Source organism: Plectrocnemia conspersa, unplaced genomic scaffold (assembly GCF_051122295.1).
Source record: "Plectrocnemia conspersa isolate PC_06_02 unplaced genomic scaffold, ASM5112229v1 ptg000014l, whole genome shotgun sequence".
Lineage (NCBI taxonomy): Eukaryota > Metazoa > Arthropoda > Insecta > Trichoptera > Polycentropodidae > Plectrocnemia > Plectrocnemia conspersa.
The window spans coordinates 9,036,703-9,062,548 of NW_028277178.1; the positions used below are offsets into that span (position 1 = coordinate 9,036,703).

General features: G+C 29.6%; 2 protein-coding genes across 4 annotated transcripts; one reads left to right on the forward strand and one right to left on the reverse strand.

Moving 5' to 3' along the window:
- The first annotated feature begins 5,084 nt into the window (after nt 1-5,084).
- On the forward strand, nt 5,085-10,032 carry LOC148226142 (uncharacterized). 2 transcript variants are annotated; one of them, XM_088203884.1, is made up of 7 exons: nt 5,085-5,290; nt 5,355-5,458; nt 5,522-5,850; nt 7,375-8,324; nt 8,398-8,584; nt 9,447-9,671; nt 9,739-10,032. In XM_088203884.1, the coding sequence occupies exons 1-7, from the start codon at nt 5,241-5,243 to the stop codon at nt 9,898-9,900; spliced, it is 2,007 nt and encodes a 668-aa protein (XP_088060010.1). In that variant the 5' UTR covers nt 5,085-5,240; the 3' UTR covers nt 9,901-10,032. The 2 variants fall into 2 exon arrangements, with proteins under 2 accessions (XP_088060010.1, XP_088060008.1); XM_088203882.1 differs by having other exon boundaries at nt 5,091-5,237.
- A 5,589-nt stretch (nt 10,033-15,621) lies between these two features.
- Nucleotides 15,622-23,107, reverse strand: LOC148226143 (mpv17-like protein 2). 2 transcript variants are annotated; one of them, XM_088204268.1, is made up of 8 exons: nt 22,999-23,107; nt 22,590-22,813; nt 22,307-22,525; nt 22,071-22,238; nt 21,794-22,007; nt 17,486-18,798; nt 15,841-16,079; nt 15,622-15,777 (listed from the first exon to the last, which is right to left on the reverse strand). In XM_088204268.1, exons 6-8 carry the CDS (start codon nt 17,616-17,618, stop codon nt 15,634-15,636), a joined length of 516 nt encoding a protein of 171 aa, XP_088060394.1. In that variant the 5' UTR covers nt 17,619-18,798; nt 21,794-22,007; nt 22,071-22,238; nt 22,307-22,525; nt 22,590-22,813; nt 22,999-23,107; the 3' UTR covers nt 15,622-15,633. The 2 variants fall into 2 exon arrangements, with proteins under 2 accessions (XP_088060394.1, XP_088060392.1); XM_088204266.1 differs by lacking the exons at nt 15,622-15,777; nt 15,841-16,079 and having other exon boundaries at nt 18,055-18,798.
- Between the last annotated feature and the right edge of the window lie 2,739 nt (nt 23,108-25,846).

Below are 25,846 nucleotides of genomic sequence, written 5' to 3' on the forward strand. Positions count from 1 at the left end.
TAACATAGCGTAATGATATACTAATATCTTAGCAAATACAAACATGGCAATACGTGGCCTACTTTGATGATGAATTGGCTACGTTTCGCTAAATGGAGTATATCGTTGGCTTAATTCTAACATCGACATTTATTATCTTTCATATTCGGTTTTCTTGTATGCCAAAACACGCAAAAGCTAATTTTTATTGTGTGTAAGAGTATTTAGTACAAACGTATTTACTTTTGAGTGTAATAAAAGATCTATACATGAAATTTGAATGTGAAAGGAAATAAATGTTAATAAGAAAGTGAGATATTATAGGGATAGAATTAAGTGGATGATATATAATATTTATTATGTGATAATATGTAATATGTATTTTCTTTATCTTTAATTTTTATTAAGTGTTGTAATATCTATTTATATATTTATTGTTCTAGTTTATGCGTATTTTATTTTGATATGTTGAGTATTAAGTCTTAGTGCAGTTGTTTCGATTTCGGTATTGAATCATTTATTTTTATAAATATTTTAAGGCCTATGGATTAAAAGTATAAGACATCCATCTTAGACACATTTGCTTTATTTGTTTCTGAAATGTGTGGCATCGGGTATTTACCAAGTTTATAGCATTGATACTACAAAAAATATTTAAGGGTAATCTTGGTAAAAAGATTTTCTATCTTAAGAGAGTTCAGTCAATCACTTATGTTACAAATTTACGATTAATAATGACGATCAAACGCTCAGGTCGTAGAGCCGATCCAAGAACTACAACGTGATAATTGGCCATAAAATTATTGCAACTATCTATAACTAGGTCCTTAATATATTACAAAACAATGCTATAATGTATAACTTGTTACTGGACAATATGTACCTTTTAATAACAAGTTTAACGTATTTTGTTATATATTGCGGATACTACTTAAGAAAGCTTGGAAATGTACAAATATTATATATAATAGGTAATCAGAAATCTGGTACAATAAATTAGTATTATTAGATTTATTTGTTTGCTAAAACGAGTGGTCCACTTTTGGATCTAGTACTTACTGGAAATCAAATACGGTTATTGTACACCAATATTCAATCAAGATAGCTTTAATATATTTTGGTGGTATCAACAGATCTACAACATTTTCATCTAAATGTGGATTAAGTCTTAAATATACAAGGGATTGTTTAATTCTGATCCAGATCCGAATGAGTTTATAAATGCTAATATTTATTGTATAAAATCAGACTTTCAGTAAAGCATTAATTATTAATAAAAAATGCAATGACTTATTACTCAACGCAATATTTCAAAATCTCTTTATTCAGTAGCAAACATGTAAATCATTTCAGTAGTTCAAGTTCGGTCGATGCTATATAGCGAAACAATGCTATATAACTGCGAAATGTAATGGTACAAGTTATAAAGTATAGACCGAGTTTAACACATCCATATATATTGTTAAGTGCCTTAATTATTTTCATTGTAAAAACGCTTGAGCCGACAAAATCAGCACAGTGCGAGGTTTCTTTGGAAAATAGTAGTAAAGTGAGGACAAACTAATGTGCAACGATTGATGTTTTTATTTTATTCGTTTATATTATATTATTATAATATTGTAATGATATTTCTCATTAAAAATGACAATAATAACTGTTTTAAACTATTACGGTCAACGATTATTTATTAGAGAATTGTTATTATCGAACAAAACTGCAATGTAAAATCGTTATAAGATTGTGTACATTTTTTTTATAAAACGATTCAACGACAAGACTTCTATGAATTTGTTACAATTGATTATTTGAAGGAATAAAACAGTTGTGTCCATTTTAGAGCTTAAGGTCAGTATGTTCGATTTTAAAGATGAAAAAATGTAACCTTGAACGTATGGCGTTTTAACATCGGAGCTGTTAGTGCAATTTTAATGCAACGAAGTTTAGTAATTTTAAGAATTTAAGCATAGACATATGTATAAATTGACAAAAACGACAACAAACGAGTATTGTAACGTATACTCTCGTTCGTGCTCGTGTTACATTTATACAAAAAAAAAAGAAAAACTAGAAGTACGCCTAGTCTTTAGATATTAGAAGACATGCACTTCCTTAAAATATCATTCACCATACATATCCATTAGTATATTCATTTAAATAGTATTAAGTAGAAGAAAATATATTTATCGCTTTTAAGAAAAACAACGAGAAAAAGCTTGCTCTATATTGTAATATGGTGAAGGTCAAAAGATAGGTTTATTTACTATAAATATTATTTTAATAATATTAGATTGCTGTTAAATTTCAGAGAACTAGTTAATTTATTTATGTTTTACTTATTTTGATTTATTAATGTCACTTTAAAGGTATAGCCAATGCACCAATGATTTATTGTTTTACTGATGGTACACATACCTAATTGGATTATGTTGGGTACATTTGTTATAAGCTAATACAATAATAACAAATTAATCAATAAAATATTTTCCGAGAATTGATCATTTTCCTGAGATCGCATCATAATTACTGCGTATACTGGATTTGTTAAGAACATATGCTAGTTCGCCCTGATACTAAGTTACTGACTCACAAAGGAGTATTATTCTGCAAGGCAGCAATCTAAATATTAACTTTTTTTCAATTATTAAATATTAAAATTGTATAACGTCCAGATCAGTGAATGCTTTAGTAATATGTATTTCTTTTAAGGATACAACATATATTTAAATGTAAAACTATCTTTTGGCTTATCCAAGTATGTGCATGTAGAGTGTTCATGTTTAAGTTGAAACATTATGGAGTTTTTTTGTTTGCGTTCCACGGTTTTGGTTACTTTTACGATATGTATGTTTATAAAAATATGTTTTGGACGTAGACAAAATATTCCATGCTGCGTTCACAATAAGGAGCTGTGTTATAGGATATAAAAAACACAACAATGCAATATTTTAATGGCTTTGATAATAAATTGTAATTATAATGTATAGTATGCGCTAGATTTCACAAAAAATATTAAAAAACAGCTTTACATTCCAAAGAATAGATTTCGTCACATTGGACGCCGAGATGCGGTCGTCCGCTTGTTAATGACGTTGTATATAGTTGTTTTTTATTAATACGTATTAGGTTTTAACAGAACTGCGAGTACGATGACCAAATGCAGTCTCTGCGTTAGATATACTAACATATTTAGATTTTTTTCATGCTTAAAGTGATTTTATTAGGGAAGATTCTACAGTTATATACATATATATATATACAACAAATAAATGTTTCCAATTGTTATATTTTTTAAAAATTGATCTTTAAATATAATATGAATATATAAAAAGAAAAAAATAAAACATTCAAGAGCAATATTGTTTTTATTTTTGAAATAATCACCTGTCCACTATTTGTAGAGTTGAAACAAACAACACAATAAGTGCGTAAACAAATCATACAAAAAAAATATTTTCAGAATCGAAAGATATTTAACTTACTGAGTTATTTATAGTTGAATATACTTCTACGGTCACTAGCAGTCGCCAAAGTTTGTCACAAACGCAAATGTAGTAACAAGATATTCTTGCAATGACTTGTGTTGTGTGAGTATTTAGTACGCACATCGATAAAGCGTTATGGATTCTCGGATTTGTACCATATAACTTTTTATAAATTAACAATAATTTAACTATTCTTTCAGTGTTTGTTAACAGTAGTCGTATCAATGATGCTATTTAGTAACGGGATATTGATTCTAAATCAGCAATAGCAGTGGAGATAAAATAATCTCAGTTAAGCTATATTATGTTTTATGCGCTTCAACTCGGTCATAAGCAGTTAAAAACATCTGTACTGCAATGTGCAGGGATGTCATTAAATTTAAAAATGTATCAAATGTGGTTCTAAAAATTTCGTTCCGGAAATTTTGACATTGCATATCTACGTAAGGGCGGGTAGTCCTTAGGGGTTGTTAGGGAGGATATCAAAACATTTCTCAAGATTTACGATACAGAAGCTAGCACAAAAGCTGAGCGTGTCGTCAACATCAGTTCAGACATTTAAAAAGTTAGGAAAGGTGTTAATTTGTAGAATATGGGTATCGCATAAATTGTCTGAAGAAAACTTCGCGCAGCGAATATCAATGTCAAATTGACATATTGATATTCTGTTCTAGGATGATTACTTATTGACATTGTCAATAAGTAATCATTCTAGAACAGAAAGATTTATTTTTGAGTCGAATTGTTACTAAAGATAAGAAGTGGATCATTTATTTACCTTTACCGACGCCAATCAACCCCCAATTCCAACCCCGAGAACAGGATTAAACCCTAATAGACCAATGTTATGCATTTGGTGGGATACGAAGGGCATAATCCACTATGAGTTATTAATTGAAGGCAAGCAATTACGACAGGCACATAGTATGCATAGTTAATTGGTTTGAAAGCGACTCAGACCATATAAAAGACCTTCCCTTATAATTTAAAGAAGGGTAGTTTTACACCAAGCAGCGCTCGCCCTCACGTATACATGAAGGCGATAGAAAAAAATCAATATATTTTATTGGGAACTCTCTTCTCACCCACCGTGTTCTTCAGACATTGCTCCAAACGACTATCATCTATTTAGATTCCTACAACATTTTTTAGGTGGAAAAAAATATTTTACACAAACGGATATAAAAAACGACATTAATTTATTGCTTCTAAAAATACATTATTTTTCGAATCAGATATAAAAAATTGAGAATACCTTATAAAAAAAAGATAATATTTAATTTAGTGAAAATATTACTCGTTTTAATTTTCAATTTATTTAACCCGCACTTTAAAAAACGCAGACTTAAGGAACAACCTGATATTTGTCAGGATTTTATATAAATTAGAGTTATTGAAAAATTTGATACGTATCATATTCGTACTTGTATTTTAGCATATGTGTGCTGGAAAGATTGGTGTAATTACCACCCGTCATTACTCATTTTTAGGGGAAGAAAGGTCTCGCATTTTTTAGTTTTTATCTTTACTGGAGTAATGAAAATTATGGCTGAATTGAATTAATGCGAAATGCATGATTTGGATGAGCTAATTAAAGTATAAACAAATAGGTGGCGTAAAGTCGCGCTCGTTACTGCGGATGCGCGTTTAGCGTAAAGTCCGATGTAACGAATAAGTCGGCATAGGATTGTAGCTGTCAGTAGCGGGAGAGATGCAAGGAATACGTGCGATCGTTCGTCGCTTGATTGGCATCGACGATACAGCGAAGCGCGCCAGGTAATGGCGCCCCCATTGCGCGTGCGTCTCCAAAGCGCCGCAAGCTTTTTCAAGTAACTTGTAGCACATAACCCTAAGTCTTCAGGCGACTCCCGCTCAATCGCATTTCTTTCGCAGAGACTCCGATTTCGATCTTGACTTGGAAGACGATGGTCCGCCAGCCATGAAGAAGTACCGCACGGTGCGCAGCCACTTCCCCAAGATAATGCCGGCCGGCGATGGTGAGTTCTTCGCTATTCGAATACTCTCGCCCTTATATTAATTTTTCACTCTCGCCGTTTCAGAGGGGAAGCCGAAAATTCGCTACGTGCCTATCGATAGAGACGACAGTTTTCCCAGCACGTCGTTTTTGACTACGAAGAGTCAACGATTGATCCCGAGAGATCATTCGTCTCCCGTATGTCTAAAAAGCGGGGAGCGATGGAACAAAAGTGACGACGAGTCTTGTTCCTGTTACACCCCTTGCGTCGTTCATAAGCATTCTGGCCACGTTTCTAAACCGCTGGAAGAAAACCGGATGCGGAGAGAGACGTATTTTAAAGATGCGAGAATAGTACGTCGACCTGTGATTTATCAAGTAGTCAATGTTGACGACGACGACGATGACGATTGCGTACGTATAATACACTGGCATATGAAAATATTAGCCAAAGTAAATAATTTTTACTTTTCGTTTGTTTTTACTATTATACTAGTTTTTCTTTATAAAAATATTACATTTTTTAACTCTAAAATTAAAGCAGATATTCTATTCTAAAGCTCATTCAAAAATAAGTTTTATATAAAAAATATTTTTTTTCATCTGTTAGGATCAGTTATTTAACTGTCGAGAGACTGAACTATTTTTAATCTGCTTTTTTGCCATTGTTTATGCACGTACACAAACGCATTTCCTACTCAGATCAGATGATGTCAAGCACGCGCCACTTCTCAAATGTTTGCAATAACACAATATATTTTTTTACATTTTTTCTTTACAAATAATAATATAAAAAACATTTATAAAAATTAAAACTAAATTACAAAAATTAAACAAAAATAAAAAATTAAAAAATTCTAAATGCCTAGCAATCCGGGCATTTTATTACTCTATGAATTTGACGCACAGCTCTCTGATAAGCAAAACACGGTACATGCGTAATTTTATTACCAGAACGAATGATACACATACGTTTTCATCCAATATTACGAGTTCTACTGGACGATGTAGGAAGTTCTGGGGGGCGAAAGTTTAAAAAACTTCTATCGCTGACTTTTTTGGTTTATGCAAATAAATGTTCTCCTGTTGTTCAATTACAGTTTTTTTTTTTACTAAATCTGCCGATGGGAGGTGTATGACTTACTTTTGACGGCATTGATCGTTGATTCGCCACTAAGAATATTTATGGATACAAAACAACACAATATAATATCATGAAAGAGTGCGAAATCAAAAAATTTATTGTAAAAAAACAAGTAAAGTCAAAAGCAAAAAAAAGTTTTATAGTAGTGGCCATTAAATAACTAAATTATCCAAGGCTTGCCTAAAATGGTACAGCGCTAAACCAAAAACCCCAATATTGCTACATGCATGGTGTCTACTTGATTAGTCGTTTTAACACTAGATTTACGGGTGTAAACCCGTCAATTTGACAGGTGTTATTACATATAGTTATATAGTGACCAAATTTTCAAAAATAAAAAGATTAAGAAAATAAAAATAGTGCTAATATATTTGCATTGTTCAAATATAAAAAGTCGTAAAAAATACTGTCTGATATAAATCAAATCAGAAATTTGTCAATTTGACCAGTGCAGGTTCTAGACTTTTTATATATTTTATTGGTATGCAATCCACAGTTTGACGTTTATTGATTTTACCATTGTGAATATAAAAAACGATCAATAAAAAATTGTATTTTAAATTTTACATTAAAACTTTAACTAAATAAAAAGTTATGATGGTTTAAAATAAAAATTTCAGGTTCTAATTTTCGCAAATAAGCCCGGCTACACAGCTGCATTTTTAGGAATAATGTGTTAATATTGGCCAACTTTGTTTTTTTTTTTATAAATATAATATAAATATCTTGAAACAATATATAATTAAGTATACCCTATATGATTAAAAATAATAATAATTTTTTTCTTATTGCAGCAACTTGTCGAAACCGTTGAACCTTCCAAACAAAGATTATCTCCTGAATTTCACTATATAAAAGATAGGCAAGAAAGTTCCGATTCTGATCATGAGGTCATCCCTATAGAACCCATATCTAAGAAGATATTAGATACTTCGAGAAAAAAAGACGAATTTTTCGAAGCCCCAAAATCGAGAACAAACAAATTTTTTATAAGCCGCAATCTAGGAGATTCTTACAGGCGTCTGGTGTCGCGAAAGTCAGTCGGAGAGTCATTTTTCAAGTTTACTAAAGCGAAAGGAAAATTAACAATGAAAAATAATACATCCATTGGTACCAATTGGACCCGTACGAAAGCTTTTCAGGGAGCCATCGCCGCTTCGTTCAGATTGGATGAGAAGAAAAATTTCGAAGAACTCATAAACAGTACAAAATTGACTTTTCAACCCAGAAGCTTTTATGCTAAACAGCTACATAAGAATCTTTTGGACGTTAATGAAAGAACCCCAGTTTCTACTGAAATTTCCGAATATATCGATCTCACTGAAGGTTTGAACGACAAAGATGAATCCTTCACTAGTAGCCACTTTGAGAAAAATTTCGAAAAAAAAAGTTATTTCTTGGATATAACCGAAGACGATGACCAATCTGATCCGAATATCAAGGAAGTTGTTACGAAACAACCTATAATTCAATCGACATATCAAATCAAATTCGAGAACAGACTGAAAATGGAAATGCAAAACAAACCAGTTTTGAATCCATCATGGCTCGAAAACCTGAACAGAAGATATAATGAAATTTCGCTTCAGAGAGAAAGCGAACTTGAAAAGTTATCGAAAAGTGATGTCGCCGAGATTGCCGTGATCGAGTTGACAGATGAGCAAGAATCTAAAATTGACCAAATATTGCGCCCCAGTCGAGTGGACGAAGTGCTAATCCAAAAATTCAATATGAACATCCACCGGTATGAATTCATTGATATTGTTAATCGTTTATTGTCTTACTTTTTTTTCACTTGATTTTTACATCACTTTCAGGCGAGATTTACAAACGCTAGTTGGACTAAATTGGCTCAATGATGAGATAATTAATTTTTATATGAATTTGATCGCCGAAAGGAGTCAAGAAAAACAAAATTTACCAAAAAGCTACGGAATGAACACGTTTTTCTATCCCAAGCTGGAAAAAGACGGATATTCGGGAGTGAGACGGTGGACACGTAAAGTAAGAAATACTATTAGTGTCTCAAGTGACACCCACCTTTCATATTAGTAGATTTTATTGTCATCAAATAACTAAAATTTTAACCACTATAAAAATTAAATAAAAAATATTGTAATTAATAAAAAAAAAATTTATTAATGGTGAAATATTTTGGTTATTTATGATACATAGGTAAAAATAAAAAGATAATGTAATTTGTATTGCTAGTAAATCTATATACTGTGTAAAATTCTTCAGAACCTAAAAGAGGGTTTGGTTATCGATTTTTTAAATTTAAAAATTTATAAAGCTCAATGTTTTTTTTAAATCAACTATATGAACATTATTAGAGAGAAAGTCAGGAAGTTTTTTTTTAATTCCTGATTTAAAGTCTAATTTGAAAAAAATGTATGTCTTGCTAAATATAAATTTTCCTCAATTTAGCGGGTTTACTTTGGGATTGCATGATTTTGCTAAAATAAAATTGATCGTATTCCGAAATGAAACTTAGTTCATATCTAATTTTTGATAACGGACTATAACTGAGTATACAATACATGTTAAATTTAACTCTTGTCACCTCATTTTCTTTTTTGTGCTTGAACAATAATGTCCAAGGTTACCTATTTTTACCTCGCGCCCGCAGCATCTCTAAATGATCAAAAATTTCCGAAATTAATTTTTTTAGCTCTCGTAGCAATTTGTCCTGCTTTACCCGCTTCAAACAAAAATTTACCTTATGGCTTTTTTAGCTCCCGTCGTAATTTATCCTCCTCAAACAAAAATTGAGAATTGAGAACTTTTATCACATTAAAATACAATATTTACTCTATTTAACAATTTAATTATAAAACAATATTGAAGAACTTAATACTCTTTTCAGGTTGATATTTTTTCACACGATCTTATATTGATACCGATTCATCTTGGGGTACATTGGTGCATGGCCATTGCTAGTTTAAAAAATGAAACTATTACTTACTACGACAGTATGGGTGGTAAAAACATGGATTGCTGCGAGAACATTTTAAAATATTTGGATTCTGAAAGGCTTGATAAGAAAAAACAAAAATTAAATACATCTTCATGGAAGTTGGATTGTGTTAAAGTATGCGGTTTGTTACTATTGGATTTTAAATAATTATTTTTATTTACAATTTTTATATCTGTTTTAGGATATACCTCACCAGATGAATGGTAGTGATTGTGGAATGTTTTCCTGTATGTTTGCCGAATACGTCAGCCGTGGCGTCTCAATTACTTTTACACAAAATGACATGCCATACTTTAGGCGTAAAATGGCATTAGAGATTGTACAAGGGGAATTGTTAATGTAAATGTCAACATAACATTTGTATAAGATTAATTTTTCATTATTAATTTAAGAATATATATATATAAATATATAAATGTATGTATCTTCAGCTAAATATATATATCATTTAATCTTATAAGCCGAAACTAACATAGTTGCGTGTTATGTATTGATAATATATTTATACAGTTTTCAATCATTCCTCACATGCAAGATATTGCCGTTTTCTGGAGTATTTTTCATTGAAGTGATTTCGAAGTTGTGTCTCTTCTTAAAGAATCAGATACCATTTTTTTTTGTAAGTAGCATCTAAAACATGAATACATATAAACATTAAAACTAATACTGTATTTTATTTGCTCTGTCTCTAAAATTTAATATTGATAAGAGCCATTGATAATGAGTACATTTATTTTTATTTTACTATGTAAAAGTTATTTTAAAAGTTTTTAATATTTAGTTCTCAAATTGTGATTTTATGTGCATAATTTGCTTTTCATAATGTTCTTAAGATTTTTTTGATGTTCTAGAAACAGATTATTAGATTTTCAAATTTCATATAAAAATTAATGTAACTTAAAAATAATAAATAAGGGTAGAATGATGTCAATTTGAAAATATATTTATATTATATTTTAGCATGTGTTTCATTTTGAGATCAATTTATAATATGAAGGTATTTTCTAGAGGTGTTTATTAAATATTAATATTTATTTTGTAATATATATATATATATATATATATATATATATATATATATATATATATATATATATATATATATATATATATATATATATATATATATATATATATATATATATATATATATATATATATATATATATATATATATATATATATATATATATATATATATATATATATATATGTATCAGTGGCATGCGGTGACTTTTGAAACAGGGGGGGGGGAAATAAAACTATTTTAAAATTTATTTTCTTTATTTGATAAACATGTATTTATTTTTTGAAAATTAATTTTATTCGATGCTCCTTACAAAAGTCATCAATAACCGAATCATATAATATATTGTCTTTCATTAATTTGCCTAAAAGTTATTAATGCAAGAGCTGACTATCTATTCTCACTTTGACTATTTCTAGTATATGCATTTATTCTTTTCATTGTAGAAAATTATCTTTCTACAGAAGCACTTGTTTCCGGTATGTTAATATTTTTATCAAATTGAATACTTCCGTTAACCCTTTCCGCTCGTAAGGTGCGTGAGACGCACCAGTACTTGGGTCTATATTACTCGTAAGGCGCGTTAAACGCACCATTTCAATTAATGAAATATAACGTCGATTTTTGGGTATTTCCTGTGCATGTTTTGAATGGCGTTTTTACAGTCTTGTAGACAAGAGTTTCAAGAGTCATACCCTATCAAAAAAAATATCATTTTTACATGAATCAAGCCGGGGAGAGCTTATTTATCGGGATAAGTCGGGGTTTTTTTGATGACTAAATTTAACTGCAGATTTGCCGTAGCTTCTCCCAAAGGCAACAGTTGGCGATCGCCTTTCGGTTGACACGCGTCGGTGACGTTTTTATTACCCATTCTGTTTTCGACAGTGGCTCGGTTGTCCGTAATTTGTGTTTAAGTGAAACTATATATAGTGACTGATAATTTTGTTTAATTACTTATTTTGTAATTTTATTGTGAAGTTATTGTGAAGTTATTTTTTTAATATTATTGTGAAAAAATATTGCTATGGCTAAATATAGTGATTGTGAAGATATGTTTTGTAATGATAGTGTATAATCGTATATTGGACGACGGTCAAATGAGCGATTCAAAATGGGCGACAGACAAATGGGCGATGGTCTTTTGGGTGATACAATAATAATGCATTACAAATAAATGTGATGCAAATAATGATCTTATAATTAATTAAATAATTAACGTAATTAAATACATACGAAAATATAAGTAATATTTTTTAGAAAAGAATTAAAAGATGAAAACATTATTCGGTGTAAACAAAATATATTATACCTACATAAGATATATGTATATGTATATTTACTTATCATTTGTGCATATTTAATCATAAAATTAATCACTTAAACAGTTTGATTTTTTTATTCAAGAATTTAAGAGAGTTACCCGATATCATAAAACACACTATTATAAATACCTACCAAAAAATGTTTATAGTGGGCCCTTACGCGAATTTTTTTATGTTTTGAGCCTTGGAAACTACTGTGAGAAAAAAACTTTTTGAATTCCCAAAAATCGCATATTTTACAGTTATCTATTTTAAATTAGATAGGATTGTTATATATAAATATAATAACACAGAACTAGCGCTGATAAGTGTTTATCGTGGATTTCGCCCTTTACGCGATTTTTTTATATTTTGAGACTTATAAATTACTGTGAGAACAATCTTTTGGATTTTCCAAAAATCGCATACTTTACCGTTATCTATTTTAAACTGGATAGGGTAGTTATAAATAAATATAATAACCCAGAACTAGCGCTGATAAGTGCTTATCGCAGATTTTACCCTTTACGTGATTTTTTTTATATTTTGAGAATTATAAATTACTGTGAGAACAAACTTTTGGAATTTCCAATATAATTTTTCGTTTTAATGTATATTTTATTAATATTTACAATAAAGCATCACGTGCAAGTTTTTTTTAATTTCTGTCGCCCAATAAACCATCGCCCAATTGACCGTCGTCGTCGCATAAAATTACAAACAAATACATATTTACCATACAGCTACTCATAAAAGTTTTGTCTATTTTTAATTAAGAAATATATAAAATAATATGACACTAACTCCAACGTTCCATTTGCCCTTCGATAAGGCGATGAGACTAATATTAGTTTATATAAATATAGATATCTTGTGGGTTTCTTTAATTATGGAAAAAACGTACAATTTGTAATTCTGCGACCGATGTAAGCTGGCTTCGTTCGCAGGTAGATATATCTAAACCTAAAACCGAGCGGCATATTGTTATTTGTGTATATTTATGGTTTAAACATTTTTCGGTCCCATAAATATCTTAAAAAGGGTCGTCACCCTATTGTGTTAATTTATTGTTATGGATTGCCAACCAATGGTATTCTACTTGAGAGAACCAAAACAAATTAAAATGTAATTTAGAGAAATGCAAGTATTTGTTCTGATTTCTTCGTTTTTGGTATTAGTTTATTCATATTTATGCTCTACATATATAATTTTAATTTTTAAAAAGAATTTAACATTTTTTATTTTTTCCGAGCTGGCGACATACCTAGTACGAAAACGATTACGAGTGCAAAGGGTTAAAATATCTTTTAGTTTATATTTAATAATCACATTATTAATGCAATTTATTGGTTTTAAATGGAATTCTGGTGACGAATATGTATATAAATAAGTTCACTTTTCAACCTCATAAAATTAAAAAAAGTTCCATACGAGCGTTGAAGTGATATAAAAAGCGGTTCTGGAAAATTCTTTTCGTATTCCTTAAATTTAGAACACGATTGTCGGGATGTAAAGTGTACGAGAGATTTTACACCTGCCCGGTTATCAGTATGGAAAGCCAGCAGCTCCCACTGCGAGACATGAGGCCGAAAGGCCGAAGAAATAGACATTCAAAACGTCAACCTCATGAACGGTTAATGACGGGCGACTGTAAACACAAGCAATAGACAGTACAAGTTCTAAAAGATATTTTTAATGTAGAATAATAATGCAAATATAAAACAGTATTAAAGATAAAAATACACATTCAGGCTGAATAAAAGTAATATTGACATCAGTGATGTATGTAGTTTATAATTTCTTTACACCTGCAAAGAAATTATTTAACACATTTTCTATTTAAAAAATCATTTAAAGTTGTAGCAATAAAATTTATATCAAATATTAGGTTGTTCCATAAATGTTTGCGTTTTCAAAGGTGCGTGGGTTAAATGAGTTGAAAATTAAAACGTGGAATACTTTTACTAAATTATTTATTCTCCATCTTTTTCTACAATTATTCTCCACGTTTTAATCAATTTTTTTATATCTGATTCGAAAAATAATGTATTTTTGAAAGCAATAAATTCTTTAATGTCGTTTTTTATATCCGTTTGCGTAAAATATTTTTTTCCACCTAAAAACTGTTGTAGGGATCTAAATAGGTGAAAGTCGTTTGGAGCAATGTCTGAAGAATACGGCATAAGAAAAAAACCGCAAGGACTAGTGGAACAACCTGATATAAACAACCAATAACCATTATTTTACGGAATTTGTTTCTATTCATAACGTCACTGGTTGTTATCTTGCTTTTATTCAAATAAGAGAAGTCTGGTCAATTTAGTTTCATTATAAACCATATAAATAAGATAGCATCAAATGAAGACATAAAATATAATAAATATTTTATGAATTTTCTTTAAATTTATATCATACCTATCAAAAAATAAAGAAGATAAATATTTAATGACTTATAATTACCATTTTTTTTAAAAGCATGTAAATATGTCATATCTGATATTAATAATGTAGATCGTAATTTATACAGCAGCATCTATTACATCAAATATAAAATGGTGATACAATTATTGTTCATAGGATATTAATGAACACGTACAGTACAACACACACTGGCCACTGCTAAACCTTTTATAATCAGAATCTAAATCAAACAATTTGCACTTATCTTGATTTCTTACAGTATGATACTAAGCATTTGGTTAGTAAATGGAGCTAATGTAATTCCGATAATTATGATTGTGAAATAATTTTTAAATGTAAATAATGTTAATATGTCAAGTAGATTACAATCATTTAATTGGAAATAAAGTTAAAGGATTATATCAACAAAAATGGCTATTTTTGTTAAATTTGAGATGCTATGTAGTGTTTATACTAGAAATTACATCCACAAGTTATGGCATGAAAGATATGCATAAAAGTTGAAAATATATATACAGTAGACCCCCCAATAACACAGTAAACTGTAACTAGAAAATACTCATACAAGTTTTTGCAATACGTAAGTACGAATCAGCCGCGTGTGGTGAAATATCCGTCCTTTGGCTTGCTCACACATAAAGTAACGGCCATCCAAATAGCACGTCCCTAATTCACCGTGTTATTGGGGGGTCTACTGTACATATAATATGAAATATTTAAATTTAATATCCAATATATGGTATAAGTTTCTATATTTATATTCTATGTTTTTTTATTAGTTATAAAATTGGAGAAGTTTTGTTTTTATCCAACTGAGTAACCTGATGATGAAAGTTTAACAATATCCAACATTATTTAAAATGTATTATAAATGGTGAGTGGTAATTTTAACAATATTTGTTAATTGAATGACATAAAAAACAGAGCTTTCTCATGTATACTCGTTGGTGTGACTATATGGATTCATATATTAGCATACTTGAGCTCTGGTAGCAATTGCCTCAAAAAAGTTTTCGGTGATGGTCTTTGAACAAAATTTTCAAAATGATTTTTTTAGCCCTTGCGGCAATCTGTCCTTATTTATCTTCCTCAAACAAAAATTTCCAAGATGGATTTTGAATAAAAATTTCTGTGATGATCTTTTTATCTCCCGCAGGAATATTTTCAAAATCTGGTCACCTCGTAAAAAAAAGAATATGAGATATTTGTTTATATAACTATAAATTAGCAGTCAGTGCATTATTTGTCAACCAGAAGGTAATTACAAATCCTTGTTTCCGAGAATATATTTACGATATATTAAAATAAAATATACAATTAAAAGTTATTCGTGTAAATCTTTATGTTTCATATATGACAAAAATATGTTGAACATCATAGTTAAAGAATTGACGTAGACAACTCTGTAGTGACCAGGTAGGTAATAAAAGTTCAAAAATTGCATCGGAGGCCAAAAACACCAGTCAGTCTGTAAATAGTACAGATAGAAGTATAATATTATTTTTTTTAATAACGGTATTTATTAACTTACGAGATAAATAGGTGGGAAATATTTCTTTATAGCATTTATGCTGTTTTCGAAAGGTTCTCCTTCCATGAGTCCCATCCCGGTGAAAAAAAGGACGATGCAAAATGGTGATGCTATAAGTTGATCAATGATGATTTTCTTCGATATCATCCTTGAGTTTTTACCCGGTAGGAATCTGTCCAAGTACAAGTAGAAACAATGCTGAGGAGCTCCCTGAAAGAGTCCAACAGTAAACATTCTACCTGAAATGAATAAAGATTAATAAAAAAAAAACAATCTAAAAATAAGTTTTCGTTCAACACATACATACAATTTTCTTTGTTTACAATATCTTAAAGTGCTATTAAAACTGCTCTGATTAGGTTAATTGTCATATAAACATTTTTGGAATGTTTATTGACGCTGAGATAAATTTATCAGATAATATTTATCCTACAGATAAAATAAAAGTATGTGTTTAAATATTATTTATACAATATAAAGATAAACAATATTTACATTGGATAAACTTTATATAAAGATAATATGTACATTAGAAAGTACTTATTATTAATTCTAATTAATAATAAGTCTGCCTTCAAAAGAAACACTAAAGTGTATAAGACAATTTTTTTGTAATGGAAATGATTTTTGATATATTTCATAACAATAAAAATATAGTAAGTGAACTCCATATATCGTTTCAAAGTATACACAAGTTAAACAAACTTAATTTTATTTATAGCAGTGTTTTAACAAACAATATTAGGATAAGAATGAAGAATTTATTTTTCTTGTTTCATTTATAATTGAGTTTTTTTATATTTCTTGAATACATATATATATATGAATTCTCTGAGCTGAATTATATTAGGTTATGAATATTATACTAAATATGCACAACCTAGCTTGATTTAAATTAATCATTACATTATTCATCTGTCAGATTAAGAAAATGTATAAATGTAAGAAGATTTGATCTATAAAGGTCAATCCGAATCATAATTATATAATAAGGTAATCATTAACCTAAACCACTGATCTTTTGTGCTGATTTACCTATTTATGTAACACATTTGGCAAAAGTTTTATACGAAGTACATCACTGCATTTACATCTCTCATTTTAAGAGCCGTTACTCTATTTCCTTATAACAAGTCTTTTGTTTTATAGTTTGCAATCTTAACACTGGTTATTTAAAAAAATACTTTATTGTCTTTATTGGCTCATTTTATTCAACTATGATAATGTTGTATAAAAAATAAAATTATTTAGTTTGGCATTTTTGTCACAAAGATTTTTTTTTACGTAAAAGTACATGGATGTTTTTAGCAAGCTCAGTCGTTTTTAAAATATTTATCACATTAAAAGCGTTTCAAACAGAATATCTGCAGTTTAATGTTCATATTAAAAAAAAATTGGCACAAACTTTCATCTGCGATGTGGCAGACATCATCAGATGCAATTAAATGAGCGTTGTTATTATTTGTCGTCTACTTTTTCTTGCAAAATATATTAACCGAATGTCTTAGGCACAGTACAAAGGCGAAGATAAGTCATCATTAACATGTGACAAAAGAAACAATACTCATGTGATGTCTATGTATATACATATATATACATATTATATATAATATTTCATAAACATAATAAATTATCAAAACCTTACCCGTTCTCGGCCAGTCGTATTCGGATTTCAATTGTCTGTGGATTTCTATGCGCTGCTGTACAAAATCACCGGCACCCATCAGAATGCCGGAGGTGACAGTGTTAAAAATAAGCAGTTTTCTTCTCCTGAACATATTTGTTCTTGTATTCTCAACATTTGGTTTGTGTATGCCAAGTTTAATTATTTTACACAAATTTATATGTAGCGCGAGATTAACAATCTTTTGACCTGATAAACAAGATATGATACAGAGATAACAAATTAAGATTGAATGTTAACCCTTTGACTGCGGATGACACCTATAGAAGTTATCAAGAAATTCGCCAATATACATTGGGCATCTAAATGTGTCATGAACCTTTGAGCCTGGTAATATTTTTTTTGTATAATTTAAGGTTGAAAAACATTTTAATTCATTGAAATAATATTTAAATAACCTAAATAGGTGCTCCCCCACATATTAACAAATTTCGAAATGGCGCGCAAAAATATCAGCAACGTTGAAAGGGTTAATAATACAATATTTAAAGTGCATTGATAAAACAATATTTGCAATAAAAGGACATATGTGATTTTTAAGTATTTATTTGTGAAATTGTATTTTATAGCTTGATTAAAAATAATATATGTATATAAAAAACACAAGTTAAAAAATATTGAAAAATTACAATAATCATAATATAAAGCACCATTTAATATCAATATATTTGAAATATATATAGTAATTATGTTGGTACATTCATTAGGTAAATATAATAATAATAATAATAGTCTTATTATTGATAACAACAAAAATTACTAATAAATGCACTTTTATTATAATTATCAACATCTGTAATTGATATTGAGCAAATGATTAATATCTATTAATTTTAACCGGAGATCAGTCTTATGAATATATAAAAAATAGTTATTAAAATCATACTACATTTAAACACTAAAATACTACTTATCTGTAGATCTGTATCTTATATTGTGTCCTTTATATTTTTTGTTCCTCACTTTTGAGTTTAAACTTTTATAAGTAATGCTTTTGATGCTGTCTTCAGTTTCAGTCTGGCTAGCCATAGGAGAATTATTGCAAAAAATGTTTATATGTGGCATTATAGCTGGTGTTGGATTATTATTGTTCACTGTTGATTCACCACTTCCGCTGGGATTTGATTTTATGTTAATACCAAAAAATCTCATTGAGAAAGATCTTCCAAACAAAATTGAAATCAGTAGCATGCATATAAAACCAATAAAAAGAATTGGCAATATTGTGGAGATTACAAAATAAGCCATTAAATTAAAAGGAAAAAGGAGTTTATCTGAAAAAATAAAACTTAATTTAGTTATTCATATTTTAATGCTAAGTTTAAATATTGTATTGCATTATCCTGTCAGAAATACTGTTAAAAAATACATAATTTATCATCACCAAACGTATTGGATTAAAAATATTTCAATATATGGTAAAATTTGTAGATATTGTATAGTATAGTACAGGAATGAGTTGTGGCATGCCTGTTAATTGGTGACATTAAGTTTATTAATTGTAAAATAATACTTTTCTATATAAAAAGTATTGTGTATGGGGTAATTATAATATGTTTTGTTGGTTAAAACTAGAAAATTGACAACCGTTTTAATCTCTTACCGCATAGTGCAGTGGTTCCCAAAGTGGTCCCTACCCCCAGGGGTCCCCGGGATCATTCAGGGGGTGCGTGGAAAATTAAAATTGATTTGGGGGTCCCTGAACAACATAAGCGCAAGGTTTAATATAAAATAAAAAAATTGTGTCACATTTTTACTAATATGGAAGTTAAAATAAATAACAATGAATAAAAAAATTCACAACAATTGTTATTTGCTAAATGTTTGGAAACTGATACGAAAGATGAAACGTTATTTACTGAATTAAAAAGATTTTTCGATGTAAAAGCTATACCCTTGATTAATATCATCTCCATTGCTACTGACGGTGCTCTGGCAATGGTAGGATGACACTGAGGCTTTCTGGAATACTTAAAACAAGCTATACCTAATGTATTATCGGTACATTGTGTCATTCATTGACATCATTTGGTCGCAAAAAGCCTTAGTGAATGTTTTCATGAATCACTACATTATGTCATTAGAGCAGTTAATAAAATCAAAAGGAATGCCTTAAATGAGAGATTATTTGCCCAACTTTGTTTGAAAAATGATGATGACTTATGACTATAATCGTTTACTACTGAACAGAGAAGTACGTTGGTTATCTAAAAGTGCATGTTTGGATCGCTTCTATTCGCTCTTTGATTCAGTGTTGGAATTCCTGGAGAGTAAGGACAATGATTTGCGTCACAATATAAATAACTCAAAAAATGACATCGCTTATATGACTGATTTATTTGCCAGATTTAACAAGACTAATTTGAAACTATAAGGTGACACATTAAATTTAGTCAAAATTAAAAGTATAATATCTGCGTTTGTTGCAAAACTTTTGCTGTACAAACAAAACTTGGGAAGAGGAGAATATTCTCAGTTTCCAAATCTTTCAAACTTGCAAAATAGAGATGAAGATTTGTTTGCTTATTGTCAACACTTAACGGCGCTTCATTCGGACCTTAACCAAAGATTTGAAGACATTCTTCACTTGGATATTTCCGACTGGGTGTTAACCCTTTTGCAAGTAGTCAAACTCAGAGCACAAATACAGATGAATACATACTAATACAGGAGAAACTAATTGAATTATCCACAAATGAGGAGCTGAAATCAATGTTTAAACAAGGATACGACAACGTTCTGGTTACAAAAACAGAACCCAATTTTATATCCAGCATTATGGGTTATTGTACAGAAGCTGTTGATTGCTTTTTCGTCTTCCTATTTTGTAGAATGTGGATTCAGTGCCGTTATGAGCATCATCATAAAAAAAGAAACCGACTTGAAATTAGTACTCGTGGGGATTTGCGGTTGCTACTCACAAACATTGAACTGGACAAAGTTAAATTTGTAATTTTTCTATTATGCATTTATGTAGTTTTTCACCCAGGGTCCATGGGCAAGTTTAAAGTATGAAAAGGGGTCCGTGGGCCAGAAGAGTTTGGGAACCACTGGCATAGTGTTATATATGGCCTCACAAATTAATTTATAATATATTTTTTTTTCTAATAAATAAATAATAGTCAAATATTTTTTTTATTTTTTCCTTGATATTTCCTAATATTTTTTATAGCATATATTTTTTTCGCAACGAAAACAGGTCTATACGGTTAGGGGTTAATTAATTTAATTTAATTATCATACAATTAAAAAATATATTATTTATTGTATTTAATAACCATTTATTTGATTTTATCATTTTTTTAAGCTATTGACTATTTAATTAAGATACAAGCATAATTAATAAAATAGTGTCATTTTTTGGATAGCCTTTTGTCAGATTACCAAGTTTCTGGTATGTAACTAAACAATTACAGTATAAAATTATTGGGAATCGACTGTTAATAAAATAACACACCATCCTTTCAACACCAATCCTGAATTAATGTATAATAGGTGTCGTTTTTTTACCACTTAAATATTATATTTTCAAACATCCACCATATTTTTCAGACCTTGCTCTTTCAAGAGATTAAAAAGATCAATAATGAAAAGCAAAAATTATTCATTTCAATTGTTGCAAAGAAGCATTTAACATTTTAGAGATGAAATAAATAAGCTTGTATTATCATAATAACTAATGGATAATACATAATTGTATAAATTAATAAAATTCTTTGAGCGAGGGTTTCGGGCAGAGTGAAGTCAATGCGAAGTCAATGCAATGATCCATAAGTTCATCAAAAGTTTCAGACGATATTTCTAATCAAAATACAAGAAAATGAAAATTTAATCATAAATCGTTTATATTGGTACGCAGTTTCTTGGCTGACTCCAGAATTGAAAAAAACGACATATCGTTTGAACGGCTTTAAAATAGAAAATATGAAATCTGAGTTCACTACTGCCAGTTGGAAACCAACAGTGAGAAAGGAATGGCGACATATCTTCCAGTAACATACACAGATCTCAAGATTCATTTACGATTTGCAATCAGATTAAAACATGTGTACTTCTTAGTGAAAATAGACAATGCGTAGCTCTATAGAGCTTAGAGGATACTACAGGTATCAATTTAATTCGTAATGCCAGAAAATTTTTTATATCCCAGTTAAACTAAAAAAGTTTTAATCCTTCTTCATTGTCGAATGTTGCTGTCTTTGAGTTTTGATGTATAGAACAGTGTTAATGACAGGAACGATAATTTTTGGTACATAAAATGTGGTTTACCGGATATTTGTGATGCATATTTTTCAAGCATGCGTAAAACTTCTAGAAGAGGCGTTGTCACAAATTTTGTAAGCATTTTGGTAAGAATCTCCGCTGGATGAAGTGCTTCATATATATAAGATACTTCAATATTCATATCCCCTTGATCGTAGCCGAAAATACTCGCAAACCAAGGTGATGATCTCATAGCTTTATAATCTCTAATATCAGCTTCCTGAAATGTAATTTAATTATTATTCTACAAAATAAATAAGTATAATACCAAAAATATTGTCACCTCTTTAGCAATTTTACATTCCCAACAGTAAATTATGATAAATAATATAATTAAGAATGTTTTACCATTAAAACACATTATGAATAAGGGCCCGATATAACTCCAATCAAATTTATATAATATATAATACAAGCTTATCATCAACGCAATAAACAATATCAAATTAATCTGAAAATAATAAAACACATTAAATTTGCCATATATGATCATTACATATGAACAAAACTGATATTTACAAAATTTTTCTCAATTAAATGGTAAAAAAAGTTGAATAGCTTAGTTGTCAATTTTTCCATAAACGTAGGTTCGATTAATTTTTCGTTTAAAATGGAATCTATTCTACGAAATTCAGTGCCCGTTAATTCAGTGCTCAATTGGGAGAATTTTTCGAGTAATTTATATTCATCATCCCTGAGCTTGAATTGCAAATATCCATTAACGTAATTGTTGTCAGTCTATAAATAAATAAACAATACATTACATCAGCTATATAATTGCATATAAGGACAGTCGACATACCTGAAAGTTTCCTTTCACTAATAATAATTGTATAACTCTTTTATAAAACTTGTCACTTAAACAAATTTGGTTTTCAATTGGCCTTGCGTTATCTTCGCCTTTTAATAAATTATTCATCCGATCCCACGGATCAGGTCCTCGAGCAGTTACAAACGTTTCAACCAAACAAGCATAAGCTATACAAACTTTGAGAGTAAGCATTTTTGTTTATTATAGCATAAAATCTGCAAAAAAGTATTTACTTGATTTATTAATGTAAACATGGTTCGTATTTATAGATAGTATAATTTCCCAAACTAAATATTAGCGAATATAATTTGATAATAAATATTAGAAAATATAGTTTATTAATATAACATAATAAATATTTTCACAATTACGTAATATACATAAAAACTAAAGTTAAAACCTTCGTTCAAGTACACAACCAATGTGGTCCTGTCAGATAGTGTTGTCAGCATAAAAATTACCAACTGATAATTATAGTAAACGTGTACAGTAGGCGTATTTACAAATGTGACGCCTAGTATCAAAACCAAACACGTTAATTTTTCATGTTTTTGAGTAAAATGGTACCTAAAATATTAAGTTTTAAAATTATTTTCAAAAGTATCTTATGCTAATTTAATCAGAAAAAAGCGCAAGTATTTTAATTACAATTTTGGATTTGTCTTATTTTGATACTAATAGTGAATGTGTCTTGATTTGAAGCTAGCGTAGGTGGATTGTCTTTTTTTGCTACTGCATTTTGATGTTTAAGTGACGGGTGACAATTTGGGAATTAGATACAGATTGAGTCGCTGCAGTAGTATTTTATTTAAGATTTTAAATTACACGTTATTTATATAAATATACAGTCAACGGTGTGTGGAGCCCGCACCGGCATGCGAGCCCGCCCGGGTCGACCAGAGAAGAGAGTCCGTTATAAGAGTGCCGCCAAGTTTTGCCCATAATAAACCTAAATGAAAATCACATAAAAAAAAACACCATCATCAAACAATCAGTCAGACAAAAAATAAGAGACTGAAAAATATTTTTATTTTTCAATAAAGTAAAAATAAAAAAAGTTCAATTTAGAAAAAAATATTAGATAAACAATGCAATAAAAAATAAAGAATATAAAAAAGGACACGAAAACACGGAAATAAAAGTTATATAATTTTAAATAACGAGAACTTTGTAGAAAGATTCATCTCTAACATATTATTTGTGCTTTCAATTTTTTTGATTAAAAATCGCTTTGTTTCAACAAATTTAAAATGTCTGTTTTTACGGTTATATACAGAAACGTCTCTCCACAAAACACGAATCGTCCCATGTTCCTTAAAAATATTCAGACATGTCGACAACCATTTACGCTTTCCAATACATATTTTTTTGTATGCACTTGCCTTGTTTAAAAAAAAGGAATTATTTTTATGGCCAACTAACGGAAATATCATTTAAAGATGTGGATAAATTTGGAATTCCTTATTTGATGATTTACAATATAGGGTATTTTAAATTGTCGGCTTTCTTATTTGAACTAAATACGGGTAACTGCCTGCTCATTTATTCAATTTAATAGTAAAATATATAACAAAGCCCTCACTGAAAGTTGCAATTTTTTTAATATAGTGCAAAATATAAACGTATTCTTCTCATTTTTAACTTTATGATGGATGATTTTATCGACAAAAATATTAAAGAAATGCATCCTATTAAGATCAGCGGCAGAAATAAACCAAAAATATAACTAAATCGAATACCTCTATTGTTAGGTATATTCCAGCGTAAACCGTTCTCCCCGTGCAAGTACCGAAAGCTGCAAAACCGACCATTACAGATCTACGCCAATATTTATTACGCATTATATCGCAAAAGCTAAACTCACTTCTATTAGATAATAACATTTTCTCTAGTATCGTACAAATCACAATATATGATCGGTAGAGTGAAGCGGAGAAAATGCCAACTTTTTTTGACTATATAAGTCAGAACGTCATTCTGACTGAATTGAGTTCCCGCCAAATCTACATAGACGACACAGTAGGTGTCTAGGCCTTAGGCTGACAATTTCGAAATCTAGAGAAAATTAGGTTTAATACGAAGGTATTAAGTAAATGCGTCATCATTACATCATAATGATAAAATAAAAGTCAATTATAAGTGGTGGAAACTTATGATATTATTTTATTAAAATTTCTAACATTTCTTTAATGAAAATAATTTAAAAAAACGTATTTTGTAAATTATTGTACAAGCAAATCTTGTTGTATAGTGTACAAGTAGCTTGATTTGGTCAAATCGGATGTTCTGATTTTCTCAGGACTTGTCTAGTTCTATCAAAATATTGCTTCTGAATCCTATTATTGCATTTTTGACGCATTTTATCAATTGTATAAGTGTCGAGTGTGTTTTTGTACTGCCGTTTCCAGTCAAGGTATCGTCGGACGAGGCGAAGCATATCTGCTTGTCGATTTCGAAGTGTTCGCTCGCGTTGTACTTCGACCTGATCGTTGCGCAAAAGCTTTCGACGTCCACGTCGGGAGGCTTGCGTTTTATGACGCAGAAAGCGAGAGCCGCGAGGTATTTTCTTTTTAAATATAATTCTGAAATATGTAAATCACAGTATAAATTTTCAAACCTTGTGGTTCAGCCGACATATTGTTTTTGAATCGTATGGGTTGATGATACTTGGCCCTAATAAAAAAGTATGTCAACCATGTTTCTCAATTAAAAAATATTTAATGTTTTTGAAATTTCACCTCTCTATATTTTTTAGATTTCAAAATCGAAATACTTTGTCGATCTTGTCAAAAGTATTCAAGCAACTATTTTTTCAAATATTGAAACCAATACCGAAGCAAAAATACCTTATCCCCAATCACCAATTTGGCTTCAGAGAGGACCACTTAATGATTGAACAGGTGAACAGAATTTTAAACAAAATGTCTAAGAATCTGGAAAAAAAACGATATTGTTCTACATAATTTTTTACATTACATAAGTTTTGGCACGAGGGTTAATTATATAAAATAAAAATAAATATGTCCCATCATTACTGTATGGTACTGAAATCATACATCAACAATAGATATTTTTTGGTGAAGCACGGTGAAGAAAGAACATCACTCTTTCCTATAAATTAAGGCATCCCTCAGGCAAGCATGTTTGGGTCTGTATTACATATGATGTATACTGCAGATCTCCCAAAGACGAAAGATACTATCGCGGCCACTTTCGCTGATGACACGGCGGTATTAGCATCACATGAC

Excerpts from the sequence above, each read along its gene's own strand:
- LOC148226143 (XM_088204266.1), bottom strand. The coding sequence starts at position 22,790 with ATGCTTACTCTCAAAGTTTGTATAGCTTATGCTTGTTTGGTTGAAACG. Across the intron at positions 22,526-22,589 it reads TAGTGAAAGGAAACTTTCAG|ACTGACAACAATTACGTTAA; the intron begins GTATGTCGACTG and ends ATTTATTTATAG. Across the intron at positions 22,239-22,306 it reads ATTTAATTGAGAAAAATTTT|ATTAATTTGATATTGTTTAT; the intron begins GTAAATATCAGT and ends TATTATTTTCAG.
- LOC148226142 (XM_088203882.1), top strand. The coding sequence starts at position 5,173 with ATGCAAGGAATACGTGCGATCGTTCGTCGCTTGATTGGCATCGACGAT. Across the intron at positions 8,325-8,397 it reads TTCAATATGAACATCCACCG|GCGAGATTTACAAACGCTAG; the intron begins GTATGAATTCAT and ends CATCACTTTCAG. Across the intron at positions 9,672-9,738 it reads GGAAGTTGGATTGTGTTAAA|GATATACCTCACCAGATGAA; the intron begins GTATGCGGTTTG and ends TATCTGTTTTAG.